At 46.5% G+C, this 18,974-nt stretch overlaps 1 protein-coding gene across 1 annotated transcript in view; it reads left to right on the top strand.

The window, feature by feature from the left end:
- The window catches only part of LOC147729003 (cholesterol side-chain cleavage enzyme, mitochondrial-like), a 228,275-nt gene that overhangs the window by 152,579 nt on the left and 56,722 nt on the right, over positions 1-18,974 (top strand). The window contains exon 4 of the mRNA XM_086959279.1: positions 805-1,008. Coding sequence (XP_086815405.1) covers positions 805-1,008 — 204 coding nt within the window. The remainder of the gene's footprint in view (positions 1-804; positions 1,009-18,974) is intronic.

Below are 18,974 nucleotides of genomic sequence, written 5' to 3'. Positions count from 1 at the left end.
GTGCCCAATGCATCTAAGCCAGCAAAAACGTAATCCAGTGTAGTAAAAAATGTAGGACGTAGAGGCAAAAAGTCGGGGGAAACTATGCCAAGGAAGCCACATATTTATATATATTGAAAATCAAATTAACTGACTATTGGCATCTTTACACCCACCAGGTAAAGGAACATGAACCACAAATCCCAGCATGCAAAGAAGGAGAAATAAAACACCCACTGATGGGAACCCACTGGGGGAAAAAGTACTATGAACTATCTATCCCAGCATGCATGGATACTAATGAGCATTCCACCAGAGGCAATAAAGAGCAATTGTGAAAATGAATTGTTGGTTCGTACTGATTGTGCAGATGCCACAAGAGGAGCCTGTAAACAAGGGTTTTGGCAGACGAAATACGTAAGGCAGAAAAAATATTGTTGAATTGCAGGTTGCCTAAATGAATGGAACGACATGCTATCGAATGCAGCTTTGTCTGAGAACATTTTGGGTTTCATATATATATATATATATATATATATATATACATATATATATATATATATAGAGAGAGAGAGAGAGAGAGAGAGAGAGAGACTGAGAGAGACAGAAAGAGAGAGAGAGAGAGATAGATAGAGAGAGAGAGAGAGAGAGAGAGAGAGTGCAGCAGTGTGATTACAGATGTTTTCATATTCGCATGATACCTTTCTTTATTACTGGTTTGCGAGTACATAATGAGTGGAGGGTGTTGCATCACATTCCTGACCTATATGTTTTTTCTGTTTGTGGACTCAATGCTTACTTTGCATTTTTTTATGAAATTTGCAGCTGTTTCATATGTACTGTATGGGGAGCGACTCGGACTCCTACAGGATAATATTGATCATGAGGCACAGCGATTCATTGATGCGGTCACTAAAATGTTTCAGACCACCTCACCAATGCTCTACATCCCACCAGAACTGCTACGTGCTATCAAATCTAAAATCTGGACGGATCATATAGAGGCATGGGATGTGATCTTTACTCAAGGTGAGCAAAAGGTGGGGTGAGTAACCAAGAAAGAATGCATCAGTGAAAGGAAACTAGATGTGGAATTGTTTACTTCTGATGTGGTGGGTAGGAGGAAGACTATTTGAGATGATACTTGAATAGCAATAGATTGGGTAGACCTTTGCAGGTTCGCTTACCTACAATAGCACATGATGGCTGTGATCAGATTCGGTGCTGCAGTAGAACTAATCGAAATACCATTTTCCACAAAATCTAAATATGTGTATAACACTTTAGAGCATGCTTATATAAATGTATAAAACAAAAACATGGTGTGAAAGAGGAAAAAGAATTGATAAGTGCTGTTATCCAGCACGTTAATAACCTACCACATAAAGTTACCAAAGAGCGTTACATAAATATCATAATATTTTTCCATCCTATTACTACATCTGGGGGCATGGGTTATCGGGAGCTCCTATCCGTTATACTTACAGAATCATTCTAATAGGACTAAAAGTGCAGGCTGCAGCTGGAGATGGCCCATGGTGCCGAGGCTACGGGAATGTTATTTGTACCAGACGGATGCTGAAGACTTCTTTTATTGAAGATGATTTTTATTGATTTTAACAAGAAAACATCATTGACATTTACATGACAAGTCAATCCAAAACTGACATTACTAAATGGCAATAATTGGGGTGACATGAACGGAGTGCAGGGAAAAAAAGAAAAGACTCAGCTAGGATACATGAAAGTCCACCTTGTTGGCCGGTTCGCTGCTTCACTTTGCGGTAGAGTTCAAATATAATTTGTGTGTGCGCAAGCATATATGCTCATATATTAATATAGGTCCCGGGAGTCTGAGGACACCCAGGGTCCCTTAGCAGAAAACGGAGCTATGAGGGAGGGACTGCCACGGGCAACCTAGTTTTCGATCGCTAATAAGTAATCGTGCCATTGTGTAGGGATCCGGCGCAGGGGCACCCTTGCTTGCGCTGCTGTCTCCAATTGGTTTGCGTGTTCTGACACCAATGATCTGCGGAGGTCAAGCATCCACGTGTTCACACTGGGGCCTGATGGCGCCTTCCATGCCATGGCTATCTTGCCCTTGGCTAAGTTCAGGGCTAGATCTAAGAACTTGTTCAGGTGCCTACGAGGTGCGCTGCGCCTTGTGACGCCAGGCAGAATATTAAAGGGTTCCACCTCTATTTGTGTATCTGTCGCATCTGTAAACAAAGCGGCCACCGCGGACCAAAATGTTTGAATAACGGTGTAGGTCCACACCATGTGTGTAAATGTGGCTCCCTGGTCTCGGCATCTGGGGCATATGTCTGCTGCAGCAGGCTATATGCGTGCCAATCTGTGGGGTGTGAGATACGTGTGGTGCAAATAATTAAATTGAGTATACTTCAATCTGGCGTTGATCGATATGATTTTTGGGTAATTAAGACATTGCAGTCACTGCTTGTTCGAAAGAGTGATGGATAACTCAGCGTCCCAGTATCTGATAAATACCGCCTGTATCGTTGGATTATCAAGTCTGAAAGAGGTGTAGATAGCTGTTACAGCATGTCTACCCTGGCCATGTATGAGCAGTGTTTGAAGCAGGTGTGATGTAACAGGCTCCAAACGATCATTGCCCCACGTTTGTGCAGTATAGCGTGTGAACAAGACGTGTAATAAACAGGAGCCTTGTGGTACTCCGTATGTGTATACCAGATCCTCAAATGTTTGTAATTGCCAATCTACATACATGTCTTCCCATGTATCTAGCTCTCTCTACTTCCATAGCTGCAATTCCAGGCTCTCGTGACCGAAGAATGTACCGAGGAAGAGTTCCAATGGCAGGCCAGGGGGTAATGGCGTCGTTCGGCTAGTAGAATAATAAAACCATTTGTAGAGCGCATGGTTACACTATAACAGTGTGTCCCCGCGCTATGGAAGCAGACCATCTCGTGAGCAAGACCTACTGTACCTAATACCACACGGGGAGAAGAGGCATAATGCGGGACTTAAGTTCGAGGGAATAGGTAAGTTTTCAGTTTAAGTCGGAATCTCGCTTCCGACAGTTCCATACGGAGTTCGATGGGGAGCTCATTCCATCTCTTACAGGCTAGGTATCTGAACAAGCGACCGCCCATTCGTGATTTGAAAATGCGGGGAACCTGAAACAGCATGCTCCCTAATGATCTCAAATTGCGCCTTGGGCAATGGATCGCTAGAAGCTTTTGAAGATAGCTTGGCCCTTCCCCTGGGCTATACGATGTGTAATACACAGTGATTTGAACAGGATACGTTCCTGTATGGGCAGCCAATGGAGGGTCTTAAGAGCCTGTTTCCCTGAGGCTCCCCTGGACAAATTCAGGACCAATCTGGCAGACAAATTTTGTACGCGTTGCAGCTGCTGTAATCCTTTCTTACTCGGACCAATAAGCAAGGAGTTTCCATAATCCAGGTGGGGGGGGGGGTGACTAGTGCATGTATTCAAGATTTCCTGGTGTCGATGGGTAAATAGTCAAGTACTTTGCGTATGGTTTTGAGGACTCCGTAACATTTACCCATCAGTCTTCCAATGTGCTGTCTATAGGATAGGCTGGAGTCCAGAAAAACACCTAGGTTCTTCACTGTCTCTGTAGGCCCCAACTCCGATGGCCACCATGCTGATGACCAAATTGTGGGAGCTTTCCCAATCACCAATAGCTCCGTTTTATCGCCATTAAGGCGTAAACAGTTGTCATTCATCCACTCGGATACATCCTTGAGGCAGGATGAGAAGTTTGCTGCTGCCTCATTCTGGCCTTGAGGTAGGGTGATCATCAATTGCGTGTAGATAGCTGTTACAGCATGTCTACCCTGGCCATGTATGAGCAGTGTTTGAAGCAGGTGTGATGTAACAGGCTCCAAACGATCATTGCCCCACGTTTGTGCAGTATAGCGTGTGAACAAGGCGTGTAATAAACAGGAGCCTTGTGGTACTCCGTGTGTGTATACCAGATCCTCAAATGTTTGTAATTGCCAATCTACATACATGTCTTCCCATGTATCTAGCTCTCTCTACTTCCATAGCTGCAATTCCAGGCTCTCATGACCGAAGAATGTACCGAGGAAGAGTTCCAATGGCAGGCCAGGGGGTAATGGCGTCGTTCGGCTAGTAGAATAATAAAACCATTTGTAGAGCGCATGGTTACACTATAACAGTGTGTCCCCGCGCTATGGAAGCAGACCATCTCGTGAGCAAGACCTACTGTACCTAGTACCACACGGGGAGAAGAGGCATAATGCGGGACTTAAGTTCGAGGGAATAGGTAAGTTTTCAGTTTAAGTCGGAATCTCGCTTCCGACAGTTCCATACGGAGTTCGATGGGGAGCTCATTCCATCTCTTACAGGCTAGGTATCTGAACAAGCGACCTCCCATTCGTGATTTGAAAATGCGGGGAACCTGAAACAGCATGCTCCCTAATGATCTCAAATTGCGCCTTGGGCAATGGATCGCTAGAAGCTTTTGAAGATAGCTTGGCCCTTCCCCTGGGCTATACGATGTGTAATACACAGTGATTTGAACAGGATACGTTCCTGTATGGGCAGCCAATGGAGGGTCTTAAGAGCCTGTTTCCCTGAGGCTCCCCTGGACAAATTCAGGAGCAATCTGGCAGACAAATTTTGTACGCGTTGCAGCTGCTGTAATCCTTTATTACTCAGACCAATAAGCAAGGAGTTTCCATAATCCAGGTGGGGGGGGGGGGTGACTAGTGCATGTATTCAAGATTTCCTGGTGTCGATGGGTAAATAGTCAAGTACTTTGCGTATGGTTTTGAGGACTCCGTAACATTTACCCATCAGTCTTCCAATGTGCTGTCTATAGGATAGGCTGGAGTCCAGAAAGAAACCTAGGTTCTTCACTGTCTCTGTAGGCCCAAACTCCGATGGCCACCATGCTGATGACCAAATTGTGGGAGCTTTCCCAATCACCAATAGCTCCGTTTTATCGCCATTAAGGCGTAAACAGTTGTCATTCATCCACTCGGATACATCCTTGAGGCAGGATGAGAAGTTTGCTGCTGCCTCATTCTGGCCTTGAGGTAGGGTGATCATCAATTGCGTGTAGATAGCTGTTACAGCATGTCTACCCTGGCCATGTATGAGCAGTGTTTGAAGCAGGTGTGATGTAACAGGCTCCAAACGATCATTGCCCCACGTTTGTGCAGTATAGCGTGTGAACAAGGCGTGTAATAAACAGGAGCCTTGTGGTACTCCGTATGTGTATACCAGATCCTCAAATGTTTGTAATTGCCAATCTACATACATGTCTTCCCATGTATCTAGCTCTCTCTACTTCCATAGCTGCAATTCCAGGCTCTCGTGACCGAAGAATGTACCGAGGAAGAGTTCCAATGGCAGGCCAGGGGGTAATGGCGTCGTTCGGCTAGTAGAATAATAAAACCATTTGTAGAGCGCATGGTTACACTATAACAGTGTGTCCCCGCGCTATGGAAGCAGACCATCTCGTGAGCAAGACCTACTGTACCTAGTACCACACGGGGAGAAGAGGCATAATGCGGGACTTAAGTTCGAGGGAATAGGTAAGTTTTCAGTTTAAGTCGGAATCTCGCTTCCGACAGTTCCATACGGAGTTCGATGGGGAGCTCATTCCATCTCTTACAGGCTAGGTATCTGAACAAGCGACCTCCCATTCGTGATTTGAAAATGCGGGGAACCTGAAACAGCATGCTCCTTAATGATCTCAAATTGCGCCTTGGGCAATGGATCGCTAGAAGCTTTTGAAGATAGCTTGGCCCTTCCCCTGGGCTATACGATGTGTAATACACAGTGATTTGAACAGGATACGTTCCTGTATGGGCAGCCAATGGAGGGTCTTAAGAGCCTGTTTCCCTGAGGCTCCCCTGGACAAATTCAGGAGCAATCTGGCAGACAAATTTTGTACGCGTTGCAGCTGCTGTAATCCTTTATTACTCAGACCAATAAGCAAGGAGTTTCCATAATCCAGGTGGGGGGGGGTGACTAGTGCATGTATTCAAGATTTCCTGGTGTCGATGGGTAAATAGTCAAGTACTTTGCGTATGGTTTTGAGGACTCCGTAACATTTACCCATCAGTCTTCCAATGTGCTGTCTATAGGATAGGCTGGAGTCCAGAAAGACACCTAGGTTCTTCACTGTCTCTGTAGGCCCAAACTCCGATGGCCACCATGCTGATGACCAAATTGTGGGAGCTTTCCCAATCACCAATAGCTCCGTTTTATCGCCATTAAGGCGTAAACAGTTGTCATTCATCCACTCGGATACATCCTTGAGGCAGGATGAGAAGTTTGCTGCTGCCTCATTCTGGCCTTGAGGTAGGGTGATCATCAATTGCGTGTAGATAGCTGTTACAGCATGTCTACCCTGGCCATGTATGAGCAGTGTTTGAAGCAGGTGTGATGTAACAGGCTCCAAACGATCATTGCCCCACGTTTGTGCAGTATAGCGTGTGAACAAGGCGTGTAATAAACAGGAGCCTTGTGGTACTCCGTATGTGTATACCAGATCCTCAAATGTTTGTAATTGCCAATCTACATACATGTCTTCCCATGTATCTAGCTCTCTCTACTTCCATAGCTGCAATTCCAGGCTCTCGTGACCGAAGAATGTACTGAGGAAGAGTTCCAATGGCAGGCCAGGGGGTAATGGCGTCGTTCGGCTAGTAGAATAATAAAACCATTTGTAGAGCGCATGGTTACACTATGTTACAATGCCCACTCCATAAGGTGCCACAATTCTAGCCAGGAGTTCCATATATATATGTTAAACAGCGTCGAGCTCAGACTTGAGCCCTGTGGAGCGCCATGCCTTAACCACATAGGGGAGGATTTGAACGGAGGACAGTGAACTTGGAAACTTCTGTCTTTTAAAAAGGATCGTATCCATTCATGGGCAGGTCCTTCCACTCCCATTTCTGTGAGGCAGGTCAGCAGCGTGGTATGTGATACGGTGTCAAACGCCGCACTCAGGTCTAGTAGTACCAATGCTGTCGTCTGTCCCTCATCTACTATTTGTCTCAGACTCTCTGTAGAGAAGAGAAGGGCTGTCTCAGTTGAGTATCTAGCCCTGAACCCAGACTGAGACGGGTGAAGACGCTGACTCCCTTCCAGAAACTCCATGAGCTGAGTGTTGGCAACTTTTTTCACTGTTTTCATACAGAACGGGAGAAGAGAAATAGGGCGAAGATTTGCAAGCTGAGAAATATGGAGGTTGGCTTTCTTTTTTAGGGGTATCACCTATCTGGACCAGTGTTGTCTGGCCACTGTCATTAATATGTTGCCTCATTTTTTAAGAGTCAGGGTAATTGTTCCTGACATCCATTTCATCAAGTAGGGGGATCCCATGTCAGGGCACCCATGGTCATCTCCGCGAGGATGCTCTTGGCGAGCCACTGTATTGGCCCCTGTAATTGTGCAGCGGCATAGTAGTGTTCATAATTTGGGCCGCCTAAATTGCCAGCCGATAGTGGTAAGTATAATTTATGGTGAGCCACCCTGGCTCTTGAGTTACCCCATATCAGGGAAACTAAGAGGGATTCACGGTCCCTGAAGAGTCTCTGAGGTAGGCAGTAGGGGAGTGTATAGAAGAAGTATGAGAGGCGAGGACGGCCAACATTTTAGAGATGGCCACCCGGCCCATGGGAGACAACGGGAGGCCCAACCAGAATGGGAGAGTCGAGCGTGCTCTAGTTATGGCCCTGCCGAGATTTCCATCCACATTATTGACCCCTGAGTGATAAACCTGAACCCCCAGATACTTAAAGGTGTCAAACGCCCATCTCAACGGCATGTCCGGTGCCCGTCGTCACTGTGCCAGTGACATTGGAGTCATTTGGAACACCACCAACTGGGTCCAATGAACTTGGAGTCCTGAAACTCTTGCCTGTGCATCCAAAAGGTACATAATTGACGGTAGTATCTTGGTCCGGTTGCGCAGGGTATATTAACAGGTCGTCTGCGTCTAGTGATATTTTGTGCCACCGCCGATCAACCTGCAGACCCCAGTCAATGACTGCAGCTGCAGTCTGCACGCCAATGGCTCCATGGCCAAAGCAAAAAGAATTGGCAACGGGACAACCCTGGCATATTTTTTGCGTGCTATCGGAAAAAGTGGGGAGAAGATGCGACCCGTCTTAACTCTAGCTTGCGGTCTGAAATACAACAGTCATATCCACCTTATAAAGTTAGGTCAGATGCTGAACCCTATCAGCACCGCTATGAGATAATCCCAGCTCAAGGGGTTGAATGCCTTCTTGATGTCTAAGGATGTGACCCAAGGCCTCTCCGCCTTACCTCGCGCCCAGTCCAGCAGTGTAAACAGGTGTCTCAGATTCAAACCAGTGTTCCGACCTGGTATAAAGTCATTTTGGTCTTCGTGGACCTGCAGGGGAACTGCATTAATTAACCTGTTTGCCAATAATTTCCAGAGAATTTTGTAGTCGATGTTCAACATAGACAGAGGAAGGCTGCTGAAGACTTTAGATGAAATATGAAATATTGAGCAAGTGCAGTCCCCACCAGCATCGGTGCCAGCAAGGACGTGCTACTATGCTCCATTGCAGCAGGAGGCCGATTGAGGATGAAGTGCACAATCAGTTCCTGCTGAGGGCCCAACCTGCAACTTGAGCGCTCAGGCAGTGACCATAATAACAAGGTGGCTACTCCGAAACCCTTAGGACCCTACAGGGTCTGATGTCATCCAGCAATAAGGGAGATGACCCAACCCAGGTAGTTAGTGCTTGAATGGCCCACTGTTTGTCGGGATCCCAGCTTGGCTGTTACTTAGAGGGGTTTTCCATGAAGTTGAAGAAGATGTCGCCTGATTGGTTCTCCCTTTGGCATTCACTTATCTATGTAGTGTCGCCCGGTCATGGGCAATACCACGATGTAATTCGCACACAGGCGGAATGCTTGTAAACCCTTTGTGCGTAGGTGGAGTGGTGATACCTGATGTATACCAGCGCAAGATAATATATAGCCTGGGGTGGCCGGCATCATTGAGTTAAGAAACCACTACTGTACCAAGTTATGTATGTTATCATTTGGTGGGAGTCTGTGCCTTACCAAACAGACTACACCAGTGATGAGTGGGCCACAGTCCCTGCGGTTACCTTCCCTTGTTCTCCTACTAGGCCGGGTTATGCCACCTGCGCTTCACGCGGTTCTGATGCCCACGGAGGAAAACCAATGGAGCCTCTCTGGCTTGCGAAGCTGCTGGCCCTGTGCAATGACCCTCCTTGCCCTGATCGGCTGAGCCTGAAGGGCGGGGCTCCTTGTGGCTGTCTCTCTCAGGACGAGGGACAGTCCTGTTCAATGTAAGACACACCTCACTGGCAACCGGGCAAGGTGGCCATGCCCCTGCTGTCTCCTGGCACACTGGAGCTTCCTGCCCTGTGAGAAGCCCCTACAAGGCAGTGGGGCAGCAACAGAAAACAAAACTTATCACAAGAAGGGTCAGGATTCCTCCTTAGTTGCTTTGCAGCCCAAAATCTCAACCTCATACAATTAGCTTTTGGGGTGTGTGTGAGTAGGATATGAACAGTCTGTTGCAGGATCTCACAATGCTGTTCGATAGAATCGGCTGCCTGGTAGATCCAGCCACTCAGCTGCACATTGATGAGTTTGTCGCTCCCATGGCCCTCAGACATCGGAGGATTGCATATCACCTTCGACCCGGGGTAGAGGCGAGCAGAAGAATCTGGAGACAGCCAGTATCATTGAGTAGGTAAGACGCCCCACACCATGGGTGTCCCCCGTCGTGGTCTCAAAGTAACCCAAGCAGCCAGATGCAGTCCACATTTGTGTAGATAGGAGGGTTCCAAACCTGACGATTTAGCGGGAACCTCATCTCACACCAACCATAGATCACATCATCTGGAAGATGTCGAGCTCTTAATGGTTCTACAAAATGGACATGTAAACAAACAGGAGAGGGGAGGTAGAGTAGTTCAGAAGGATTCGTACTCCAGAAGCTAATTTGTATAAACAAAAGGAATCCTCCTTGAAATTACATGGAAGTGTTCACCACAGTGGTATGGGAGCACTCAGTGTTTCTTAAAATACCCCTCCCAAACCAAAAGGCCCCTTGGTGTCATGCTTCATCATAGGGGTCTTCGCACCCCTCTAGTGGGATGCTGCGTGCTGCGACTTACGACTATGCGGGAGCACTTTTAGTTTTTGACTATATGTGGTGCATGTGAGTGGGTATGTTTATTATGTGAGTGGTGGGATTTTAGTGAAGTAGTTAAAAAGTACCTGGCTCGTGGGTGTAGTAGAACTTTTTTTTTTATTCATGGCCCCAGGCTGGTACTATTAAAAGAAGTGAAGTGCGAGGTGTGTATTGTCGTGATTATGGACAACACCTCATGTGTGCGTCGACATGTTTCGGAGGCAAAGCTCCTTCTTCAGGACAGGGGCACAACTTCCCCACCTTACTCACGTTTCACTAATGGTTTACAGATGTATTAATATGATTAACAAAAGTGAGAAAAAAACTATAAATATGTGCGGGTATATATAGGCTATTATGTACCTACAGCGGTTCAGCTCAAGTAAATGCGAATTGCATGACCTGAGAAAAAAAGGAAAAGAAAATAATGGTCTGCCTTATCCAGGGTAGCTCAAACAGGTGCAGTCACCTGGAACAAACCATCCAGCTTAATTAGCCCTGTGGAAAAAAACACTTAGAAGACATACAACATAGATAACATATAACACACTCATAAAAAGTACAGAGGTTTGAATCATACTTATGTAATTGTGCTTGCTTGCTTCATGAGCATTCAGAGCGTCTGGGGGGTAACTGCTACTGTGCAGTCTAGATGGAAGACATGTAGGTTTCAAGGTGGTGCATTACTTACTTAGGCTGCCTCAATAATCATGTTGTTACACATCATACTCACGAACTCGGGAGTAGTTCTCGTCGGTCTTGCCCCACACACTGCTCAGCTGTACTGAGGTTTGAGCCCAGGGCGTGCAGTATTTATACCCCGAGTGAACTGGTAATTGCTCGTTGAGAAATGCGTGTGAGCGGATGTCAATTCGTGCCTATATTTGGGTAACCCGGTGTTCATTGAGCGCCCCTGAGCTAATTGAATGATTACTGAGCCTTCTATGGTCTGTCCGGTCGGAGAACGGCCCTGTATTCCAGCGTCCCGGTTTCGCGCATGCGCGGTTGTTGCTAACCGCACCGCGCATGCGTGGTAAGGAGATAGGCTTTCTCCGCGCATGTGCGGAAGGAGAAATCAGTGCTGATGACTCTGCGGGCTCCGTAATCGAAGCCTGTTGGCAGTATTAAAGAAAGAAGGCTCCGTTTGTAGTGATGCGAAGAGCACCTTAGATGGGAAAAGTTTTATGCTAGAAAAAGTTTTATGCTAAAAGGGCCTATTGCCCATTGGAAATGGTATAGATTGCATCTTGGGTGAAAAGTGGTTTCGAAGCAAAAGGGAGTTTTGCACAGTGTAAGAAAAGCGTCTTGCTCCGGTTGCATATGGGCTGGACCTCTTACAATAATGTGGCATTCCTGGTCAGTGCATATTGATGAACCAAGTGCTGGATACACAGGGGTGATGCCCATAGCTCATGAAATTGGGACACAGTATTTAAATGCACTTGTGTGCAGTGCATACCACTTTTCGCGAGCTTTTAAGCTAAGACCCAGTTACTTGTATAGGAGGGAATAAGCGTAAATCCCTTTCAGCAAACAGGGTTGTGATAGGAGTGAGCTTTATATGGACAGGTAACTCTAAGTTTGGCAAAAGGCATACCTAATCCATTCCAAGGATGTCAAGGGAAGGTCCGATTTAATTAGACAATTGTCCCCAGGGTACATCATCATTTAGTCCATTGTTTTGTGTATCCAGACGGAACACCCATCTCTATTCCTTCTGAAAAAGGCCTGTTTCAGATGGCAATTGCTCGATCACAGTCCAATTTAAATCGTTTACGCAGTGTTGAGCATTCAGGTAGTGTGTTGCCATTAGGCATGGGCGGAAAATCCGTTCCGCTCGCGGATTTTCGGGAAATCCGCAATCCGCGAGATTTGCGAATCTCCCGCAAAATCCGCAAATCCGCGAGCAGCGGATTTTGCTCGCACTGCTCGCACTGTTCGTGTGAGTTCGCGCCCCGCGAATAAGTGCAAAATTGCAGAAATACGATCTTAGCAAAACTGAAAGTAACTACTTACCAGGTTCAAAAGTTCAGGCTCATCATTTGTAGCCATTTCCTGTAGTGCTTCCTGAGGGGCCCCTCCAGAGTTCAGTTGCCAGTTGAAACTATTATGTGACCCTGCTCTGAACCTCAGAATAGTTACACATATGCCACAAAGGTCCTGAATTACAGCTAAGGGAGACAAGCAGGAGCCAGGCTGGAAGTTAAAATCCATTAATCAGCCCCTAATTCATTATTGTCAGTTGGGGCAGGGCAGGTGTTGTAACTAATTTTGCAACAATGAAAGCACTTAGCAAGTGCAAAAGATCACTAATCAGGGCGCACTAAGGAAGCAGGTGCCAGCTAAAAAAATATTCTGTGACACATTAATCAGCCCCAAATTAATTCAGGTCACTTGAGGCAGGGAAGGTGTGCTTTGCTTTGCCGAAAATAATGTACACTGGACAACCAGAGGGTGTGGTGATGAAACAGAGGGTGGCATGGGTGGGCCAGAGGGTGGCATGAGTAGTCAGAGAGTGGCAGTGGTGACAGAGAGTGGCAGTGATGAAGAAGAGTGTCCCAAACAGGCTGGACACGTAGAAACAACAAGTTCGCGAAACTTGCGACCCGACAGGTAAGTTCGCAATTTGCGAAAGTGTACAAAACCCTCGCGAACTGGCAGAAACACGGGCGAACACAAAAAAAAAAAATCCGCAAATTCGCGGGAATTCGCGGATTTTGCGGATTGCGAATCCGCAAATCCGCAAAATTCGCGAACGCGAGATCCGCAAAATTCGCTCATGCTTAGTTGCCATCTTTGTTGTGCTTTTTTTTACAATGGACATTACCTTTATGCTCATTCATACGTGTCTTGACCGCTCTAGTGGTCAGCCCCACATATTCAAGGCCACACGGGTAGGTGATCAGGTAGACCACGTTTTTGCTATTGCAGTTTGTTATTCTGCGCTGCTCCCAGGTTGTGCCATTCCTGAACTATAGTCTAGTGCTTTTTTGTGTCATGTGACAACTGCTGCAGTTCCCACAGGGAAATGACCTTGGATACCTAAAGAGGGTTGACTCGGTTCTTGGACTGCTTTGGGACGTGTGTGAACCAGAATGTCCTTCAAATTCCTGCTGCGGCGATGTGGGAACATTGGTTTCTCATGTGCTAAAGCCCCACATGTTAGAATTTCCCAGTGCTTATTGACTATTTTCGAGACCTCATTGGACATGGTATTATATGTTGTGACACAGATTGGTCGTTTGACTTCCGATACCACTTGCTGTCTGTCCTCAAGTAGTGCCTCCCTGTTATTATTCTTAGCCCTCTTCATTGCTTTGTTGATTATCCGTACAGGGTACTGTCTCAATTTCAGTTTCTCTTTGAGATCAGAAGCTTGTGTTCTGAATTCTGTCACATCCGTGCAGTTCTGTCTTAGGCGGAGAAACTGACCATAGGGTAAATTCTCCATCAGGTGTCGGGGTGGAAGCTGTCGAAACTTAGGAGACAAACCCTCGCTGTTGGCTTAAAGTGTGTTGTCGTTTTTAGCCTTCCACCCTCAGCATAGATTTTTAGGTCAAGAAAGACCAGTGACTCGTTAGATACTGAATGTGTGAATTTTAGATAGGCGTTCTGGTTGTTTAACCAAATCATAAATTCGTTCATAGACTGTAAATCGCCTTCCCAGATGACCAGCACGTCATCTCTATATCTTTTCCAGACTTGTTTGTTTTGTCTGTAGGGGTTCTGGGTATGTAGAATTCTGTTTGCATCCAGGTGGTGCACATATAGCCCAGCCAAACTTGGAGCAAAAGTACTGCCCATACTCGTGCCGTGGCTTTGCAGGTAGATGGTTTATTTTGTACTGGAAAAAGTTTTTTTGAAGTGCCAGGGAGATGCACTTCAGAACTAAGCCCCGAGGTGTTTGGTATTGCCATGATGTTGTGAAAAGTACCTCTTCAATAATTAGGAGTGTCTCGTTATGTGGTAGGCTAGTGTATAAACTTTCTACATCCAGACCCAACAGTAGTTGGGTCGTGGGATCGAAAGTTATATCCTGGAGCAGTTGGAGGACCGATTTAGTGTCCTTCAGGTAGGTGTCAGTTGATTGTACCAAAGGTCGTAAGAATGCATCTGCGAATTTAGATAGGGGCTCCAAAATCGAGCCAATGCCCGATGCTATTGGTTGTCCGGGCGGGTTAGTGATGTTCTTGTGGCATTTGGGGATGCAATAGAAATAAGGGATATGCGGAGCGCTTTGTGCCAAGAATTCAGCTTTTTTCTTACTTAGCCAGTCATGCGCCAGGCCCTCTTCAATCATTCCTCCTATTCTGATAAGGATGGTTTCGGTGGGATCTTCCTGAAGAACGGTATAGTTCCTTCTGTCTGCCAAAAGTTTCATGCATTCTGTGTCATATGCTTCCTCAGTTTGCAAGACTATGGCACCGCCTTTGTCTGCGGGTTTGATTATTATATCCTGGTTGTCAGCCAGTTCTTTTATGGCTTGCTGTTCCAGTCTACTGGTATTGTGGAAAGTGTTAGTGTTGGTCGCGTTTAGTTTATTCACTTCCGTCATTATGGCTTTCTCAAAAGTCAGCAGTTCAATAGGTAACCCAGCGTCTGGGGGGTGAAAGTAGACTTAGGTCGGAGACCCGTGTCAGTGGGTACCGTCGTAGGTGTTTTATCTTTGAAAAAGACTTGCAATTTCAATTTCCTGATGAAGTCTTGTATTTCCATATTGAGTTTGAGTATGTTGGGTTTGTGAGTAGGTACAAAGCCCAAGCCCTTATTTAACACATTCTTCTGTGTATCCGTCAGTGGCCATGGGGTCAGATTGACCACTAGGTCCCTCTCTTGCTGGTTGAGGCTGAGGTTGAGGGTTGGTTCGGGAGGGATCCTGTCATGCTCCTGGTCATTCAGGAGTTGCCCTGATCCTGGTCTTCCCATGCAACATTGTTTATTTATTTACTGGCATTTTTAGAGCGCAACCAAATACCCGTGGGTGTCTCGGCGCTAAACTGCAGTAATGTCTATCCTGAGAAGTAGGTACGGTGGGCTGAGGATGTGAGTTACTGGTCAAATAACCACGTTTTTAGTTGTTTCCTGAACTGTAGGAGTGAGGAGCTTGATTTGACGTAGTGAGGTAGGGAATTCCAGATCTTAGAGGCTGCAGCAGGAAAGCGACGGTCGCCCCAAGTAGCTGTTCTACTGCGTGGAGTGATTAGTTGATTGAGTGTAGAGGAGCGGAGTGTTCTGACTGGATTGTAGGGTTTTAGTTGATCTTTAAGGAAGCGAGGTCCCTGGTCCTGCATTACTTTGTAAACTATACACATGGCTTTAAACTTTATCCTATTTTGGATAGACAGCCAGTGATAGGTTCTCAGGGTATCTGAGATGGGGGTGAATTTGGGTTTTTTGGATAACAGGCGTGCAGCCGCGTTTTGTACAGTCTGAAGTTTTTTGGTGACTCTTTTTTGTGCATTTAGAAGGAGGCCATTGCAATAGTCAAGGGAGGTAAGAACCAGAGATGTAACCAGGGTCTTGGCGGCCGTGTCAGGTAGAAAAGGCAAGATTTTTCTAATCATCCTGAGTTTGTAATGGGCCGTGGAAGCTACCTTGTTAGCATGGGTCATAAAGTTGAGTTGGTCATCAAACATGACTCCCAGATTTCTGGCCTTCGAGGCGGGACAAGGTGGGGTGCCAAAAGTTGATGGCCACCAGGCTGTGGGCCAAGATGGTGAGAGCTTGCCAAAGATGACCACCTCCGTTTTGTCGGAGTTTAGCTTTAGGCAGTTACCTGCCATCCATTCACCTATCGCCGTCATACCAGCTTGGAACCGTTCGGCCACCTCCTGACCATCACCCTTGATGGCCAGTACCAGCTGCGTGTCGTCGGCGTATGAGGTTAGGCTCATCCCATATGCTTTGATGACACTAGCAAGGTCCGACACATAGATGTTGAAAAGTGTCGGACTTAGGGATGAGCCTTGAGGAACCCCACACGGTAACGACCGACTGGCAGATTGGAATGGGCCGAGAGTGACCGCCTGGGTTCTGTTAGCCAGGAAGGAAGTCAGTAGATCTTTCGCGGTGGACTGAATGCCCATTTTTTCGACACGGTTGACCAAGATCTTGTGGTCAACCGTGTCGAATGCTGCTGAAAGATCTAGGAGCACCAGCAGGGCTGTCCCTCCCTGGTCCCGGATGGTTCTAATATCATCCGCTGCCTTAATAAGAGCGGTTTCCGTCCCGTGGTATTTGCGGAACCCAAACTGGGTGTCATCAAGCAGGTTATTTCTCTCTATGTGGTCCGATAGCTGTTGGTTCATAGCTTTCTCCGTGATTTTAGCTAAAAAAGGGAGACTTGCTATAGGCCGATAATTTTTCAGCTCTTGTCTGTCCAGATTGACCTTTTTTAGTAAGGGCTTAATCAGTGTGTTTTTCAGGGCGTCCGGGTAAAACCCGGAGCTCAGTATTGAGTTGCAGACATGGGTGATGACAGGAATAATGGTGTCTGCGACCGAGGTTAACACAGAAGTGGGGCAAGGGTCCAAGGCTGATCCTGATTTAACTGAATTCAGTATGGTCCTAGTTTGATCGGTGGTTAGGGGAGTGAAGCTTGTCAGAGGATTGCTTAGAGTGGTCAGAGGAGGGGGGGTACTGGTAGTGCTTGGTTCTGAAGTGAAAGTTTGGTAGATGTTATTTACCTTCTCAAAGAAAAACTCAGATAGAGCATCGCATAGTGATTGCGATGGTGGAGGTGTTAAGTCTGGTGTGTTACCTGATAATGTTTTAGCTATATTGTATAGCTGTTTACTGGAGTTTTTGGCTAATTCTATATGTTTAGAGAAGAAGAGCTTTTTTGCTGCTGTTATCATGGATTTATAAGTGGCTAGGGCCTTTTTGTATTTATCCTTACTTTCGCTATCATAATCTCGTCGCCAATGTCTCTCCTTGTTCCTTGTTAGTTGTTTTTCTGTTTTTAATTCTTTAGTGTACCATTGGGCAGTTGGGGTATTCCTATTTCTAGAATGGGATTTAGTTGGTACTAATTCCGAAGTGGCGACACTCAGCCATTCATGGAATTGATGTGTGGCAACATCAATTGCAATTGATTGTTGCCCTTTCTGTTCCTTCCCCGTGATCCGGGGCGGGCACCTCAAAAAGGTTGTGGACTGTAAAATCCCTCATCGTACTCTGGATTCCATTGTGGATAACCATGCCCAGTGGCTGATGGGCCATACTGGAAAGGTGTAAATGGTGGAGGTCCCATGTATTGCGGGTAATGGGGTGGGGCCTGATATCCTCTCCACCCACGTTGCCTAGGAAACTGCTCTCTCTTTTGTCTCCAACCGCCCCTTGAGGGTCTGTACCTTTGGTTACCACTTGAGTTCGAGCTGTCAATATCACTATTCACATTTTTGGAAACATAGTCTGCCCTTGTGTATGGGTATGCCCCCTCTGGTGTGAATTTGTCCTTGTCTTTACGAAGTTTGTTGAACTTACTCTGTTTCAATGTAATCTCAAATTCTGTCATTTGCTGGTTTAGCTCATCCAGTCTTATTTTCAAATCTGCCGGGGTTATATAGGTGCTCAGTTGCACCTCTATTTTCATGACTTCTATCTTTAGTTCCTGGGTAATCCTGGCCGCTGTCTTTACTAGCAGGACTAGCCAATCCCTGGTGCAGTGCCATGAAATTAGGGACCACTCAGGTCAGACAATCACCAAATTCCACTGTGCCCGGCCTCCATCCCATGACCACCTTCTCAACTCATGCTTGGGGTAGACAAGGTTCAATTGCGGCATCTCCAGCGCAGCCAAGGTTTTCCAGAACATCGTGAAGAATGTCTTCCATGGCCTACCCGGAGTGCCTAACATGAGTGATGATATCCTTTTTCATGCTCCCATGCACGAGGAACATCTGACTCACCTCCATGCTGTCTGCACATGGCTCAGGGAATGAGGGAACACGCTACACAGCAAGAAGTGCGACTTCCGATGAAGGGACATCAGCTTCTTTGGGCACTGCTTCTCAGACAAAGGCATCGGCCCGACCCAGACAGTAAAGGACATTCAGGAGGCCCCAGCCCTGTCATCAGTGTCTGGAGTCTGCAGCTTCCTGGTCATGTTGAAATACTGCAAGCGGTTCATGAAAAACCTGTCAGACATCACCGGGCCTCTCCGAGATCTCACCAAGTCATCATTGCCTCCCAGCCATTCTGTAAAAACCTATCCAACTTCTCCCACAGCAAAATCGCAAACCACTACAGCAACGTTGCACATCAACTTACTCCCCGGAGAACTCACTAACCTACCCTTCACTAACCAAGATGGACACCTTACCAAATGGTGTACCCTCACCAGAAAAAAAAACACTGTGGCAGTCATGCGGATCATCCACTCAAGGGCCCCAATGGACCCATGCCCCCACTTCATCTGTTCCGTTCATCTTTGTGAACGGAACATCACAAATCAGCACCACCCTGACCCACATCATGAACACCTTCATTATGCCTGCTGCTTTCCTGGATGCATGGAAACTTGCATAAATCAATGACCTCCACAAAAAAACACAGCCAACATGAATCAACTGACCAAATTGTGACACATCTCCCTGCTCCCCTATCCAGCTGATGTATTTGAGAAGGCCAATAACAAGCCACAACCCAAAACAACCCACCTCAAACTTCACCATCTTCTAGACAACATTCAATTAGGATTCCGAAAAAAACACATCATGAAAACAGTACTCATCACGGCCACTGACGACATTCGAATCATTCCTGACAGGGGAAATACAGCGGCCCACACCCTGC

The sequence above is a fragment of the Lissotriton vulgaris genome, chromosome 2_2, assembly GCF_964263255.1.
Source record: "Lissotriton vulgaris chromosome 2_2, aLisVul1.2, whole genome shotgun sequence".
Lineage (NCBI taxonomy): Eukaryota > Metazoa > Chordata > Amphibia > Caudata > Salamandridae > Lissotriton > Lissotriton vulgaris.
The sequence above is the reverse complement of the archived record's forward strand: the minus strand, read 5'-3'. Positions and strand labels throughout refer to the sequence as shown.